The following is a 17,396-nucleotide window of genomic DNA, read 5'->3' on the forward strand; positions in this document are numbered from 1 at the left end:
AGAGAAAGGGTGTGTGTGTCATTGTCCACTGCCTTCACATTTAAATGCTTTAATTCCTGCTGTAAGCTGTTGTCTCAGATTGTGGACATTTACATCATAACATAACTGTCATGATTTACTTTTATGTAATGGGGCAGAATCTCATCTGACGTGATACTGTAAAAATACTTATGTCTTGGATTGTATTAGAAATTATTTTCTCACCCATCCTCCATCAATTATATGAAAGCTGAATTAATGAAGTTTTAAGACAAAATGCCTCTTCAAACCTAATCTAGCAGGAAAACATCACACATGGTCATACTCAATCTGAATATAAAGTTATATGAATTTTTCCCTTCCCCCCTCTGCTGCTCCTTTATCCTCAACTTTATAGTCTCTTGAATGACTTTCCTAAGTTGTTCAATTAAACCTTAAACCTTAAGTTTGCCATTAAACCTGACTCACTGCTCCCTTCAGAAAGAAACCACATGATAAGTAGGAGAGTACAAGTTACTCCTCCATCCAGTGATGTTAGACATGGGGTTGAAGTTAACAGTGACGAAGCAGGCCGAGACAATTTGTCCAAATGTTCTAGACATGTGCTAAGACTGCCCCAGAATACTTCCCTCACTGATATTTGGTGTTTCCAGAGTTGAGAACAGGATTGTTTGCTGTGTAACCTGTGTGCTCCGCTTTTGTTTTTAAGACAGGCTTGGTTCTCTGTGCAGCAGAAGCTGGCCTTGGCCTTCAGGTCCTCCTGCCCAGGCCTTCTGATCGCTGGGATCACAGGCTACCACACCTGGCAGCTCTGTGCTCACTGATGTCACCTTTATCTGACCAGCTCATTTTGCTAGGTTTATCACTGTAGCAAAACTATGGGAAGGAAAAAAAATACAGAAGAGAAGATTGATCATTCAGCAATACATGTGGGATTCTTACTTTTGACTAGGTACTGATTATAATAAGAATGAACTCAGATGGAGAAAAGCATTTGCTTATTAAAACCCTTAAGAAAATAGAAGGTAGGGGCGTTTATCTTGTATTTCATTTAGTAAATGTTTTAAGTTATAAAAATATACTCATCTAACAGGCATTGACATTAAAATACTATAAATTTGTCTTCTCAAAATCTAGGACTCACTGGGGTTTCTCCAATGGTTTGATTCTCAGTTGCTCAAACTTTCATCAGTATTTAACTGACAATCTTTAAATCAATTTTGACTATAAGTCTACAATATATTTATAATTATTTATATGTATTATTATTAAGAATATAATTTCATTAAGACATGTTTTTAGATTACTCTATAGTTGCTATATTAGTACTACCCGCTTAAAACTCAGTTTTGTAAACAAAAAATTTCATGAAGACGTAGCCTAGTAGGTCTTATAAGCAGTAATTGAGGAGATGGACTCTAACCCAGTTTTCTTAGGTCACTGCATTCCTCAGCTCTGATCACTGCCTATGTCGGCCCTTTCTACTTTTTGGCTTTGGCCATCACTTGGGTGCCGTCTCCATCACACTATAATGGGAATGTTGCTTTCTCCCACAAGAGTTTGCCTCCTCTGTAGCCTTGTGTGTGGGCAGTAGTGGACAGTAGTGAATGGTGGTGGACAAGAGTAGTGAACAATAGTGGACACTGGTGGACAGTGGTCGACAACAGTAGTGGAGAGTGGTGAACAGTGGTGGACAACAGTAATGGACAGCGGTGGACAGTAATGGACAGTTGTGGACAGTGGTGGACAACAGTGGACAATAGTGGACAGTGGTGGACAATAGTGGACAGTTGTGGACAATAGTGGACAGTTGTGGAAGTAGTGGACAACAGTGGACAGTGGTGGACATTAGTGGACAGTGGTGGACAATAGTGGACAGTAGTGGACAATGGTGGACAGTTGTGAGCTATAGTGGACAGTGGTGGACAATAGTGGACAGTGGTGGACATTAGTGGACAACAGTGGACAGTGGTGGACAACAGTGGACAGTGGTGGACAATAGTGGACAGTGGTGAGCAACAGTGGACAGTGGTGGACAACAGTGGACAGTGGTGAACAATAGTGGACAGTGGTGGACAATTGTGGACAATAGTGGACAGTTGTGGACAGTAGTGGACAACAGTGGATGGTTGTGGACAGTGGTGGACAACAGTAGTATACATGGACAATGGTGCATGTATGGGGTCCTGATGATAGGGGAAATCTAGTTTCGTCTTCCACATGTTTACAGCACATCTAGTAAAGCCCCTAATTTTTCTTTAGGACCAGATCTAATATGCACTTACTTAGACTTCAGATGATGCGAATTACCATAAGGAAATAAGAAAAATCCTATTGTCACCAAAGCTGTGTGCCATCAAGAAATACTACACATAATGGTTAACATCACTATGTGTAATTGCTTTGTGAAATTTACAGTTGACTGAAGTACACTAGAGTGCAGTATAATTTAGACTTGGCTTAATTGTTCTTTAATTAGTTATGTCAACCAGAAATAAGCTGATGGCTGTATGGATACAGTATTTGAGATTTATATTTTGTTTATAAATGCTAGTAAGAAATTTAGATTAAAATTAAAAATCATGAACGGCTGTCGTCCAGTAGGTCTTGTGTTCCTTATACAGTCAATAGACAAATGCACACATTCACGTCACATTAACAGATTTGCTGATTTCGTTATGTACTTACGTTTTTGGCTAGAGAAAAGGTAATAATCTACTATGATTTAGGGCAAAATAAGATTAAATGCACAAGTAATGAGTATTTCATATGGCTGTTTTAAAATTAAATGTTTGACCGAAATTGTATGGCATAAAAAGTTTAAATTGGGGGTTGGGGAATTAGCTCAGTGGTAGAGCGCTTGCCTAGCAAACGCAAGGCCCTGGGTTCGGTCCCCAGCTCCGAAGAAAAAGAAAAAGGAAGAAAAAAAAAGTTTAAATTGTTATGATCTCTGTGTATACACACCAGAAATATGTAACCTTATGTTTTAAGCTTTCCGATAAGTAGACTTAGAAATATAACCTGGACAATCATATTTCAAATAATTTCCTTGTTTACAAACTTTTAGATCATTTTAATGAGTGACACTGGGAAAAAATTATGAACAAAACTGAAAAAGAAGAATCTTATTGAAAGAAAACTCCCCTTTTTTCCAAACAGGTTTAACAGTGACTGTTTTACGTTCAATTGCGAGAAAAGATTTTCTGGAAACTACTGGTGTTTTAAAAGGGTAAAGTTGTATTTCTTTAATGTGCAGCGTAGTTCCCCAGGAAAGGGGAAATTCCTCCTGCAGTCTGGCTGAGGCCACTGGAGTAGTCAGTAGCTCTAGGGTGATGCTTCCAGAGTTCAGGGTAAGGAAACCTGAGACCCACAGCTTTACTCTCCTCGTGAAAAATGCCTCACACCAAACATTTTAACTCAACATAGCCGTGTATATTTAGTAAAGTAAGCATCTAGGGATTTAATTCAATATTATTTTAATATCCCAAAATTATCATTATCGTTGTTAGAATAGAAACAAAACCAGCACTCAGCACGCAGGAGGCAGAGGCAGAGCTCCACAGAAAGCCCTGTGGGTGGGGAGGGCGAAGGGAAGAGGAGGGAAAGGAAGGGAGAGAAAGGGAGGAGGGGGAGGGAAGGGGAGGGAGGGAGGGGAGGGGAGAAGGGGGAGGAGAGGAGAGGAGAGGAGAGGAGAGGAGAGGAGAGGGAGGAGAGGAGAGGAGAGGAGAGAGAGGAGAGGAGAGGAGAGGAGGAGAAAAAAAAAACTTTTAAAACAGCCTAGTTTCTCTTCCGTCTCTTGGCCTGGCTTGTCCTATCTCCCTTTGTCCTCCGGAGGGCCTATTAATTAATAATAGGCCTAGCATTGTGTTTTTAAATGTCTTTATCTTGCCTTATTTCACGTAGAAATTATTTCTAATATTGGGATACAAGTAATGAAAAGAAATATAAATAAAATAGAAGCCCACAAAAACTAGACAGAAACACATTTTAATTTTTATTTATGTACATAGAGTATTCTTTGTGTATATATGGTGCATACCAGAAAAGGGCATCAGATCCCATTATAGATGGTGGTGAGCCACTGTGTGGTTGCTGGAAATTGAACTCAGGACCAATGGAAAAGCATCCAGTGCTCCTAACCACTGAGCCATCTTTCCAGCCCCAGCATCCACACTTTTAACTTCTAGATTGAGCTGGATAGAAAGAAGTAGTAGGCGGTTAGTTACAGTGGGCACTGTGTCACGTGAAGGTGGTAAGAAGACGACGCTTACACTACTGTGTCCATCGTCTTTGTCTTCATGAAACACTCACGAGGCTGGTGGAGAACAAACAAATCTGTCTGGCAGTTGACACAGAATGCCCTAGTATGGAGATTTTCAGCAGTAAGACATTGGTGAGGTGAGACAGATTTCTCCTCTTGACACCCATTATCGATAATACTCGGGTAAAAAATTCAGAGTTACATTTAGGATATGAGCATATGAAAGATTGTATGTTCTGGCATTTTTTAAAGTATGATCATTAGAGAAAAAGATAAAATAGTGGTGTATGCATTTAATCCTAACACTCTGGAGGCAGAGGCAGGCTGATCTGTGAGTTTGAGGCCAGCCTGGTAGCAAGTTCCAGACAAGCAGAGCTATGTAGAGAGACCCTGTCTAAAAATCGCAAAGGAAACTGACAACAACAAAAGGATACAATGAGATGAATACAGTTAAAAGAAGTGAGCAGCAAGTGTGCTGATGCTTTTCCAGTTGAGTGGGCAGAGGTCAGGCGAGCACAGGAGCCATCTTTACTGCTCAAGCTAAGGGGTAGCACGTGTGTAATTCCCTTGTCTTGGCGTCTTTTGTCTCCAGCACACATTCCTGTGTGGTCGTGCACAATTACAGTATCAGAGAGGATTTCCCCTGGAGCAGCTTCTCTCTCGTGGTGGAGTACAACCACGTGGGCCACTCCTGCTGGGCCCAGCACTGCCAACAGTTGGATATACCTTTCCTGGCCTTTAAAGTTGCTGTTCCAGACACGGCTCTGCAGAGTAAGGAGACAGGCCAGCATCCTGCCCCACTAGAGCAGGGCTGTCCTGTTCACAGAAAGACTTTTCCTTGTTCTGATTGCTAGTCATAAAGTAAACATCGTGATTATATAACGTCTCTAACGTGCACCCGCATCACTGCTCTTTAATAAAAAAGAGAAAGGTGTGGCAGAAGAAAAAGTAAACATTTCATCCTCTTACTTAGCAGATGCCCTGCTGGATCGATTTGGTGGGTTTCTGTTGAAAATTCCGATTCCATATGTATTTTTTGCATCTGAAGGACTTCTTAATACTCCAGGAATACTCCAGCTGCTGGAGTCTAAGTAAGGCACTGCGTTTGAGTTGTTGGTCTTATGTGTGTATGTTCTGATAAGCTAAATACTATGCCTCTCATGTTGGATTCTGGCTTACTATATTCTTGAATATTCTAGTCGTTCTGACCCGGGACTAGAATATATAAGAACGGCCTTCCAAAGAGTTTATCAGTTTATATTTCTAATCCCTAAACCATAACATTGAACACCTTGTTAGGATATGTACTAACTTTATGAGCAAAGTAAAATCTAATTTTTCTTTAAATTTGCATTTTGCTTAAGTTTCTCTTTTTACCAGCACATATAGACATCTTCTGTGTTTTCTATATACTACATGTTCAAAGATTTGAGTCATTTGCAAAATTGAGAATGAGAATTTTTGCTTAAAAACAGCATGGAAAACAGGATTATGAAGGTCTGAATGGATGGTTGAGTCTTTAGGTCATTAGTTTTGAGGTTATACTAACACTGAGTGCTTTAAATTAAAAAATAGTGAACCACAGCGCACAGGAATATTGAAGTGCATGTCAATGAAGGATAATTGAATTATTGCTTCAGATAAACTCCAAATCAGCATTCTGTACTTTTGTTTTCACTTGAAAGGCTACCAGGCATTCATCAAAAAACTGTTAGCTGAGTGTACACAGGGAGTAGGGTTGCCGCTCAGTTGTAGAGTGTACTTTGTATGTGTCTGTGAGGCCCTGAATTTAACCTCCAGCAACAGCTTGACCTCCAATATGAGGTCAATTTAAAAAGAGAGAAGAAAATTCTGATGAATGGGACCCTGTAGTCTTTTGATGAGGTATCTGTGCTTCATGAGGAGGATAAATTGGTCAAGATGTTTGTAATGGAGAAGACAGAGTAATAATCAGCACAATTACCAAGACAGCATGTACTTCTTAAAAGGGTTGTCACTGTAAAAAGAAAAGAAGAGAAGAGAAAAGAAAAGAAATTAGCAGGGGTTGTAGAGAAGACTCAGCTAATTAGCAACAGTACCTGCAGAGGACCAGAGTTGGGTTCCAGAACCCAGGTTGGGCAAGCTCATAAACACCTGGAACTGCAGCTCAAGGTGATTCCAGGGAGTGTGATGCCCTGTTCCGGCCTCAACTGGCACTGCAATGCACATGAATTCACACATGCATGCACACATACAAATAAACACACATAAAAACTAAAGTACAATTTATAATAAATAAGTAAAATGAATAAAGAAAAATGTTTATCTTGAGATGAACACAACTCAAGATAAAACCAGTAGAAAATGCACCGGAGTCTTTCCGTGTGAGCAGCTATAGAGTAGAGGAGAAAGGTTTGTAGGTTCTTTTATATACTGAATAAATCACAATTTTCTTCCCAAAACTCAGAGTAGGTTGAATTATGAAAGAAAACCAATACCCCACATAATTTAATACTCAGAAGGGCAGCTCAATTCTCAGAAGAGCATTCTTGGCATTATTTTCACTGAAGAATCCTGTCTTTTGCAGCTATAACATCACACTCGTGGAGAGATGCTGCTGCGAGTCACTGAAACTCTTTGGAAGTACAGAGCGTTACGTAGTGGTGACAGTCGACGAGCATACGGCTGTAGTTGTGCAGGTAAAATGGTAATAAAAAAATAGAAATTCAGGCTGGAGAGATGGCTCAGCGGTTAAGAGCACAGACTGTTCTTCCAGAGGTCCTGAGTTCAATTCCCAGCAACCACATGGTGGCTCACAACCATCTGTAATGGGATCTGATGCCCTCTTCTGGTGTGCCTGAAGACAGCTACAGTGTACTCACATGCATAAAATAAATCTTTTAAAAAATAAAAATTCAGGTGGGAAGTGGATCTGGGAGAGATTAGCATAAGGACTGGGAATAAATATGCTCAAAGGTATGAAATATCACATTCAAAAAAAAAAAAAAAAAAAAAAAAAAAAAAAATATATTAAAATGGAACTCACACATTAAATACATACAACTCAGCAGTCAATTCTCTGCCAGATTAGGTGCATCCTCTCCCACTGAGAATTGATGTACGGCAGTGTGTGTGTTGCGGGGGGTTGGATACCTGGGCCGCTCCACCCTCTCAGAGGAGAATGGGAGAGGAGATAGGGGAGGGACTGTGTGGAAGGGGGGCAGCATTTGGGATGTAAATAAGTAATACCTACAACTATGTGGGACTTAAGATGTATATCAATTCTTGGAAGAATCTTTTTATGTTTGTTCAATTGAAGTGCCGGTTGCAAAGAAGTGGAGATTGGAAATCAGGTTTGATGAGGTAGAGAGTATAAGTTACTGGTAAATGTGACAGAGTACACTCTGATTTGATGAGCAAACATTACAATATAAGAAACTATAATGGGAAAGTTCAAACCCTGGATCTCTTTCTTTCTTTCTTTCTTTCTTCCTTCCTTCCTTCCTTCCTTCCTTCCTTCCTTCCTTCCTTCCTTTCTTTCTTTCTTTCTTTCTTTCTTTTTTTCCGGAGCTGAGGACCGAACCCAGGGCCTTGCGCTTTCTAGGCAAGGGCTCTACCACTGAGCTAAATCCCCAACCCAAGCCCTTTAAAGACACCATGAGTCTTGATTATTTAAAGTTCCTAATTGTTTGTTGACTTGGAAGAAATTACTTAATCCCTAGTTATAGAACTTACTGTTGGAAGAAGGGCGTGTCATGGATCCCACACTTTATCAATATGTCTTACTACAGGACAAGACAGTCCAAAGGTGAAGAGACCCAGAAGTCTCCTCAGCCTGCCCTTTAACTGTGCAGGGCAGGCTCCAGGGCTTACCTCAGGCCACCATGCTTGCACGGCAAATGCTCTTTCCCATTGTCATTCCATAGGCTTTAAAATATACTTTCTGCTCCCTAGAGCAGCCGTATCCCAGTCCACAAAGAGCGTTACCATTACAGGAGCGCTAACTCAGCGATATAGTCATATCCTGGGCTCCGGAAGACTCACAAGGCTCCCTACTGACACTGTTCTTTGTTTTATGTCTACTGCAACTCTCCCCATTTCCATGAGACTTTAATTTTTCCACGAAATAGAAAACCATACCTATGCCTCTAAAGTTATCATTTATATGCCACAGACTGTTGAAGTTTTTAAACAGTAGTCAACCTAATGCATCTTTTGTTTTCTCTATTTTTATAGGACCTAGAAGAATTACATTATGAGAAGGCATCAGACAATATCATTATGAGATTAATGGCATTGTCGTTCCAGTACAGCTGTTGCTGGATAATACTATATTCCAAGGAAACATTAAATTCACAGTAGGTAAACGTTTCTTTATCCATAGTCATAGCCTCCTTAGTCAGTCCTCTCTGCACACAGATGCTCATGTCATGTTATCCATCTAGTGCACTAATGTTAAAACGGAGGGATTCTGGGGATAGAGGCATGACTCTGGAGACAGACGCTGCCTGGACATTCTGTTCAGATCATCTCCTCCCACCCCATCTCATTAAGCATTAGTGTTTTAAGTGTTTTATTTCTTTGTAATTTTGGGCTTCTTTGCTAAATGATAAATCACTTTTAAACCTCATCTAAAATCACGTTAATAAGTCTAACAACTCCTTCCTGTACTTTGATAACCAAAACATTAGAAAATACCATGTCCAGACAATGCCTTGAGTCATATCCTTTACTGATAGGCAGAATGAAACGTTTCTCCTTTATCCTCTGCAAACTGCCCTCTGTTCCCACGCCTCTGTGCCAGTCTTTGCTCCTGGAGAGCACTGTCTCAGGAATGCCAGTACTGTCCTTTCACCGCTCTGAAGCATGTGTCTGTTGTCAGTTGTGTGTCACTCCAGACTCTTCAGTTCTGTGCCCCTCCCGGGCCTTTGATTGTCCACCTCTCTAAGAACTTTCCCCTGTCTATATCTTCTTTGTGTCAGTCTCTAAATATATTTGTTATGAGTTCTTTCTCTTTTGTTCTATTCACTATACATTGTATCTACTACAGCTTTGTCAGTGCCTGTTGGTATAGAATTACTACACCTGTAGTCTTTCCAGGGAATGAATTCTTTCTCTCTCCTCCTCTCCTCTCCTTCTCTCTCTCTCTCTCTCCTCTCTCTCCTCTCTCTCTCTCTCTCTCTCTCTCTCTCTCTCTCTCTCTCTGGCTGTCCTGGAATTTACTCTGTAGACCAGGCTAGATCTGCCTCCCAAGAACTGGGATTAAAGCCATGTGCCACCATGCTCCATAAAATCTCTAATTCCTTTTTAAAAACTATTAATTTATTTTATGTATGTGAGTGACTGTGTAGTCACTGTCTTCAGACACCAGAAGAGGGCATCAGCTCTCACAGATGGTTGTGAGGCACCATGTGGTTGCTGGGATTTGAACTCAGGACCTCTGGAAGAGCAAGCATTCAGTGCTCTTAACCACTGAGCCAGCCAACTCTCCAGCCCAAATCCCTAATTCTTTACTAAATATTTCTACCCTCATATTCCACAAACTCCCAAAGTTAGCATGTTCAGATATGAGCTGATTGTGTAATCCCTGCCCTTCACACCTTTGTTTCTTCTTATCTGTCCTTTAGCAATTTGACATTGCCTCCCATCCATTGTCCTGTAGTCATAGCCCCAGGACCTTAGCGTAGATCCTATTTCATGTTGATTGTTACACTACTAGTTGTCTTTCTGTCTCCACATAACCTCAGTGTTCCTTTATGTGGTATGTTATATACTCCGATGATGTCCCTAAAGCCCAGATCTTATGAAAAGCCTTTACTGAGGGGCTGGAAGGCACCTGAGTCAGTAAAGTGCTTGGCACAAGGAACTGACTTCACTTCCCAGGGCCTAGTTAAAGACAAAAGTCAAGCATGGTGGTCTGAATTTTAATCCCAATGTTAGGGAGGCAAAAGCAGGTGGGTCCCTATTGCTCACTGGCCACCAGCCTAGCCTAGTTGACAAGTACCAGGACAATTACAGAGCCTGTAATTACAAAGCAGTAGACAGCACCTGAGAAGTGGCATGTGTGATGTTGACTTGTGGCTCAGGCACAGCTGAGAACACTGAACCCCAGGCAGAAGCAGGCAGTTCTCTGTGAATTCAAGGCCAGCCTGATCTACATAGAAAGTTCCAGACTAACCAGGGCTACATAATGAGACCCTGTCTCCAAACACATGAAGGAGGAGGAGGAAAAGAAAAGAAAGGTCATTAACTTCTGGCTCCAAATGCATATGCTCCTAGTTACCTACACACTGGCCGGTGTGTGAGGTGCTGGGGACATGACCCAGCTGGATGGGGGCTGCTTCCCTGCCTTCAGTTAGCCAGCCTCTCTACTTCTGCAACTGTTTCCCAGAGAGAAACTGCACCCAGTCCCTTAGGACCTGCCCCAGGCGCTTACTGTGTTTCCTCCTCCGTCTCCTTAGGGTCCCTCATGGACCCTTCGCATCCTGTGAACTGCTTAGCTCTGTGTCTTCTCTGTTGGTTCTTTGGAGTACTTGTTCTAAAGCTCGCCGCTTCTGTGTGTTAGACGCTCGGAAGTTGTTTGCTGAATTAGTCGTCTTTCCCACCGAATTGCTACCCAGTTTCACACTTTTATCCCTATGGTACCACAGCCCACCTAACTCACAGTGGCTTTGAGTTCTTTAACGTGGTTGGTAAAGAAGGTATCATGTATTTGACATTGCCCGTGACTTTCTTCTCACTTTCTGGATGCTATTTTTTTTTTACTGTTGTTTGTTTGTTTTCGAGACAGGGTTTCTCTGTGTAGCCCTGGCTGTCCTGGAACTCACTTTGTAGACCAGGCTGTCCTCGAACTCACAGAGATCCTCCTGCCTCTGCCTCCCAAGTGCTGGGATTAAAGGCAGACACCACCACCACTTTTTTTTTTCTTGATGCTATTCTTATTTCCTAGTTTATCAAACTCTCTCTGAATAATTGTTGTGAGAACAGATACATACCCTTGGCTCTTAACTCCTTTTCCGTTAACACGCGGCCCCAGCAAGTCATTTATCCCTTTCCACATGAACTACAAAATAAGGGCTATGGTCTGTGCTTTAACGCTGTCACTTGGAAGATTAATAAGACCTGTGAAACACTTTATAAATCACTTTAAGCTTCATCCAAAGCATAGTAATTTCTTAGATGAATTGCTCATCTGGACGTTTTCTAAGGTTGCTGTTAGATTGCTGCTGTTTACATTTCATTCTGTGGTTCAGTTGCAAAACAGGGAGAAGCAAAAGGTCCCAACCTGTCTTTACCTATCATGTAAATATTCTTAAATAGCTTTATTTTTATCTGCATATACAGTATAATTTATTTATGCTATCATAAAATGCAATTTTTTCAGAATTGTAAGTTTCACAGTTCTATATCACTAGTGATTGTATCCTCAGCTGACCAGATGAGAGGAATTGAGAAAGCAGAAGAAATGATTTGAACTAGCTGAGTTGTTGAGGCTGATAGTTTCTGTACAAGGAAGAGCTCAGCGACCTTTAAGATAGCCTTTGGCTTGATGTTTGCCGGAAAGAGGCATCATGTAGTCGTACTCGAGGCTATAATTTATTATAGTCCAAGGTAAACAACCTATAATGCAAAATTAACAGGAGAGGAAGCTCACTGGACAAAGTCCGGAGAAAGCCTCCAAGAGTCTTTTCCTAGTTTACTTAGAGTGCTTAATTTTCTCAGCAACAAGTCTGACAGCAGTTATAAACCTTTGTCCAGCCAGGAGGTTTAATAGAGACACATGACCGGGGTTAAGGGCTTAGCACAAGTTAGAGTTTTCAGTGTTCAGAAGGTAAAAAGTGTTCAACAGCATTCATATTATTTGTACAAACAGCTTGGGTAAAGTAAGTTACTCTATCAGTCTTTTACTCTGTGGAAAAACTTTGTCTGGGTGTTGTGACAGCATTTGTGGGGAAATGCAAACATGTCTACTTCCCCTAGGTAGGAAGCCAATGTCCAAATAAGGCTACCACCACAACCCAGCTCAGTGACCAGAGTTTATTAAGTTACTTACAGGAGTGTGGGCGAAGGGTTAACTGGAGGAGCAGAAATGAATCCACATCACCAAAAACCCACCCCAGGGTGGGGATGGCTCACCAAAGCTGCAAACCTATAACTCAGTTCATGGGCAGCTTGACAGGTTGCAGGGTCTTTCCAGGCAGCTCAGCTGGAGGCAGCTCAGACCACCCAAGCCGCCTGGAAGAGACAAATCAGCCAAGCAGAGGCCAGCCGAGATGCCTGAGGAGGCTCAGACCAACCGGACTGACTGGAGAAAACATGCTCCACAATATTGAGCTGCCTGCAGCCTATGCAGTGAGCTCCAGGTTCCCAGCTTTTCTGAGTTGTTAGCCATGCTGGGGTGGGCTTGGGTGACACGGCTGTCTTTGAGTCATTCCTGCCCCTACCCCTCACCCATAGTCCTGTGTGTAACCACAATAAAGCACATGGTTCACCAGGCTGGAGTCTAGTGGTCTCCCTACCTTGTCTGTCACTGACTCCCTATGTGGGATGGATACACGGTTGCTCACATCTCCCCAGGAACACTGTTAGACAGCACAGAGGAAGAAGCCTAGACTGAGTACTTGCCTTGGAGTTCTTAGTGATAAGCTGTCCATCTCCTCACTGCTGCTTAGACTATCTGCAGGGAGTGGGTAAAGAGAGAGCCATGTCTCACAGGACAGCAGTCGCCGTGGCCCTGGTTGGTAACCATTGAAGGGAAGGTGCGTGGGGTACCCTGCTCTTCCACCCAGAGGTGGAGTATTCTGTGTGTCTAACTTTAGTTGGTGCAGTCGTCCCTGGAGCTAAGAACAGAATGGGTCGGATCTCGCCTTACCCCTCATCTCGCTCCATACACAGCCTCACAACCCTAGCTTTAATAGCATGGTTAAAGACAGGAGGTAGAAATGTCTTTTCCAGAGGGTGGAGTAAGTGCAAAGAGAGGTGGACATGCTTGCGATAAAATGTCCAATGAATAAACATACAAAAATAAAATTCTTCTTAGGTACCACCTCACAGAAAAGGCACTTCATCACCTCGCACAGATTTATGCAGCTCTGGTGTCCTCCGGTCTTAAATCTGAAGAACTGGATGTAAAGGTACCACTTCCCTATACAGTCAACTGTTAGGTTCATAAACAAGGAACACTTGGACGCAGGCGCCCAGTGAAAAGCACTATTAAACAGACATAGCTCCTTAAGAGCCAATAAAGAACGGGGTCAAATTATGAGATATATTACCTTTGAGCTTGTTTAAAAGTGCTTATGTGTGTTTGTTTATGTACACACATAAATACATACAAGCAAATAAATAAGTGGCAAAAACTTTAAGCCTGGTATGGTGCACACGCCTGTAATCTCAGCTCTCAGGAGACTGAGGCAGCTGATGGTGAGTTCAAAGCCAGCTAGGGAGCTATATAGTGAGACAATCACAAAAACCAAAACAATAGTGGTGCTTCTGCTTCACTTAAAATCAAGCCATAGTTAGAACTTTAAAAAACCAAGTCAGGATATAAAGAAAAATAAATGTCCTTTGACCAAAACAAGTTATTTATGAAAGCTATACCAAGTTCTATCTGCTACAGACACTTTGATAGGGCAGTGTGCCTGGTGAGCTCCTCATCTGGCCTTTTCTTATTATCCCACTGTAAAATGTGGGCATTTGCTGAGTTCAGGGTTCATTATCTTTCTGCTATCATTTCCACTTCCCTCATTTAAGGACTCAGATATTCTCACAGCCTTGCTCTAGTTTCCTTCTTTTTTTTTTTTTTTCGGAGCTGGGGACCAAAACCAGGGCCTTTGCACTTGCTAGGCAAGCGCTCTACCATTGAGCTAAATCCCCAACCCCATGTAGTTTCCTTCTTAAAATCCTTCTGATGTTTCCAATCTGCACCTATATTCTGTCAACCAGTTGGAAGTCTCCACATGAGCATCCTGGAAATACCTCAGACTCTGTGTGTCCATATGCAACTTCTCTTCTTCCCCAAAGCTTGATTGGCAATGTCACTGTTGAGTGGTGTGGCCCTCTTTGTGTGGCTGTGGTATCTCTGGAGTGAGTCTTCCACTCCCACCTCTGCTTCTCTACGTTCAGGCATCCATTGCTCTCATGCAGATTTTTAAAATGCCTTCCTAAACAATCACCCTTTTACCTTCTCTTACTCCATCACATGCAGACACCAGTTCATTGCTAAGATGCAGCTGTGGGAATCCACGCCCTAGACAGTAGGTCCTGAAGGTGAGGGCGCTTGTCTGTTTGCTCCTTTATCCTGGGCACTTCTGTATCCCAGCACAGCGCCAAGTAGCAGGCTATTGATAAGGACTCACAGTTAAGTCCTCTTGCTCACATACCCTCCATGTCTTCCTGCCTCATTCAGGGTAGAGTCAAATTTAGGTGGATTCAAAGTTTAGTCCCTAGGTAATCATTTGCGCCTTAAACCCCATCCAGTCGTGTCCAACCAGTGAAGAAGTGTCATCTGGCCTTTCCTCCCCAGGAGTCCTGCTGCCTGTCTCATAGAGCTAGGTTTCAAACACCGCCTCTGTGAGGAACCCTGTCCCAGTCAACAATCTCATGGCCCTGCCCCATTACTCCTTACACCTTTATTGCAGTGTGATATGTTTGTTGCTGGTATTTTCTTTTGTTCTGTTCTTGATTTTGAGGCAATGTAGTTCTGGCTGGCCTAGAACTCAAAGATCTACCCACTGACCAAGCCAGCTCAGTCAACCAGGTCTCAAGGGAGGGATTGAAAAGAAAAAAACAATTAGACAACACTATAACATGATTCCAACCAGTGCTGAGGCTGAAGCAGCTTTATTTTTTTTCCAGTCTGCTTTTATGTCATTCTAGGTACATACAAAGAATATGGTCAGTCCTGAGGGATAAACAAAGCAGTCAAGGAACAAACAAGGCATAGACAGAGTAGGTGAGGAACAAACAAAGCATAGACAAAAGTCCCTGATTACGGTACTCAGGGCCTTAACAGGCCCACCAAGATACAGAGAACACATTCCTCAGCTGTACTCATCTTGACTCTTCGTCCGAGTCCTAGCCCAATGTCAAACTCCAGCCAGATTCCTAAAAAGTAGCCCCCAACACTCTCCACAATCTACTTCTCAAGTGCTGGGATTAAGGTGTGCACAAATCTGAAAGGTAAGAACTAAGTCCTTTGTAGAGCTGTGGCATCTTGTGCTGTGTGTCATACAAAGACAATATATTCAACAAGCATGTACTAAATAGAGTTAAATCAAGTCATAACCTGTGAAGAACATCAACAAAGATCTTTGTGAAAATTTCAATCTCATGAGGGATACTAAACACAAAAGTAAATTCCTAGAAAAGTTATCTTTAAATAAATAATGAGGATTTAAATACAATTAAATATTCAAAGGAGGATCTTCTGCTTGGTTACCCTTTTCCCAGCAGGTGGTAAATAATTATATGTAAAATTTGATATCAGTAAAGTGGCACTGTGTTCAGACACAGGGACACAGTCCAGAGAAGGTATCCCCCGAAGAAGGCACTTGAGGGTAAAATGGAGTGCCACACCGGCCATCCATTCCAAACAAAAGTCTGCTTCCACCAGATAAACTACTCCAGAGGCTTTTCAGGCTCATCCTAAGAGTAGTCCACTTTGTTTGTTCATTCGTTTTTTATAAACTTTAAGATGTGATCAAGGCCAATTTGTTATTAGTTTGTTAGTATGTCATTATATGTGTAGGCATCTCATCATTCTGACTTGATGTCATTACTAAAATAAGTTTGAGAAAGCCGGGGATAGCTTGGTGGGTAGAGTATTTGCCCGCGTGCACAAAGCCATGGGCTCAGCCTCCAGTGCCACATGAACTAGAACGGTGCATACTGTAATGGTGGAGGCAGGAGGGTCACAAGGTCAGGGTTACCTTTGGCTACATACGGAGTTCAAGGATAGCTTGGGCTATATGAGACCCTGACCCAAAACCAAAAACAGCCAGGGGCTCCTAAGCCCAGATGTATTATGTACGTGTTACTTTAGTGTATGAATTGTCACTTTAGTTACCATAGCTTTTGTCTCTTAGAGAACATCCGTATAAATTATCAGCATAATTTTTGTTCCCAGGCATCTTAGCCATAAAAGAAGTACCAGAAAGTCTAAGGACATTCTCTTAAAATAGAAAAAGGTACTGGTGGTGTTATCTAAATTTTATTCTTGTTTTCATTTGTTAATCTTTTGTTTGTGTGGTACTGATAATCAAATTCAAAGTCCTGTGTGTGATAGGCAAGCAAGCATAAAGCAGTTATAATCTTAACCCTCTAATTTTAAAAAAGCTCTATGAATTTCCTATAAGCTCCCTTTGTAGATGATACATAAATATATAAATATACAACTTCAGAAATAGACTTCTCGAACCCTTAGTGTGGGCATGAGCCGCAGAATTCTTATTCTGATCAATGACTGCAATATCCATCGCTACCGCAGTAGAGTTCAACTTAAATGAAGCTGTTTATCACCCTGAGAACATCTAAAACTAACAATGACATAACCATAACCGTGTGCCCAACAGTACATTTCTTTTCTTTCTTTTTTTTGGAGCTGGGGACCGAACCCAGGGCCTTGTGCTTCCTAGGCAAGCGCTCTACCACTGAGCTAAATCCCCAACCCCCCAACAGTACATTTCTATACACTGTGTATATGTTTTGTATAAAGTTAGGAAAAGTTTCTTTTACAATATATGCACTCCAAAAAAAGTATGCACTGACAATTTTGGCTTAATATTCTGAAAGACACTAGCTGATATTTATTTTGTAAAACTGTACCCATTCTTGTGTGTAAGACTCAACCTTAAAGTGTCATGTACCGAGGCGCAGAGCTCGTCAGTTAGCTGTGTCTCCAGTCCTTGTGCAGTCTCTGGAATCGACATTATTTTATTTCCCCTTGGGCTCTGGCTCTGTTGCTAGGCTACTGCTGGCCTAACAAACGCAGGTGCTGGGTTTCAGTTGGTTATAAGCTGATGCGTACGTGCTGGGAGTGCACCTGGTCTTCTGCTCCAAACAACCGAGCCATCCCTCCAGCACTCACTGTCTGTCTGTCAGTCTCTCACACACAGTTGTGGCAAGAATATTTTAGAATCAAATAAGCTAAGCTAAGGTTAAATGAAAAACGAACTAA

At 41.9% G+C, this 17,396-nt stretch overlaps 1 protein-coding gene across 1 annotated transcript in view; it reads left to right on the forward strand.

Moving 5' to 3' along the window:
• Shoc1 (shortage in chiasmata 1) overlaps positions 1-17,396 on the forward strand; it is an 82,659-nt gene that overhangs the window by 57,689 nt on the left and 7,574 nt on the right. Inside the window, exons 18-24 of the mRNA XM_032889733.1 lie at positions 932-1,004; positions 3,139-3,208; positions 4,833-5,011; positions 5,214-5,331; positions 6,807-6,918; positions 8,456-8,577; positions 13,260-13,353. Coding sequence (XP_032745624.1) covers positions 932-1,004; positions 3,139-3,208; positions 4,833-5,011; positions 5,214-5,331; positions 6,807-6,918; positions 8,456-8,577; positions 13,260-13,353 — 768 coding nt within the window. The remainder of the gene's footprint in view (positions 1-931; positions 1,005-3,138; positions 3,209-4,832; positions 5,012-5,213; positions 5,332-6,806; positions 6,919-8,455; positions 8,578-13,259; positions 13,354-17,396) is intronic.

Source organism: Rattus rattus, chromosome 1 (assembly GCF_011064425.1).
Source record: "Rattus rattus isolate New Zealand chromosome 1, Rrattus_CSIRO_v1, whole genome shotgun sequence".
Taxonomy (NCBI): domain Eukaryota; kingdom Metazoa; phylum Chordata; class Mammalia; order Rodentia; family Muridae; genus Rattus; species Rattus rattus.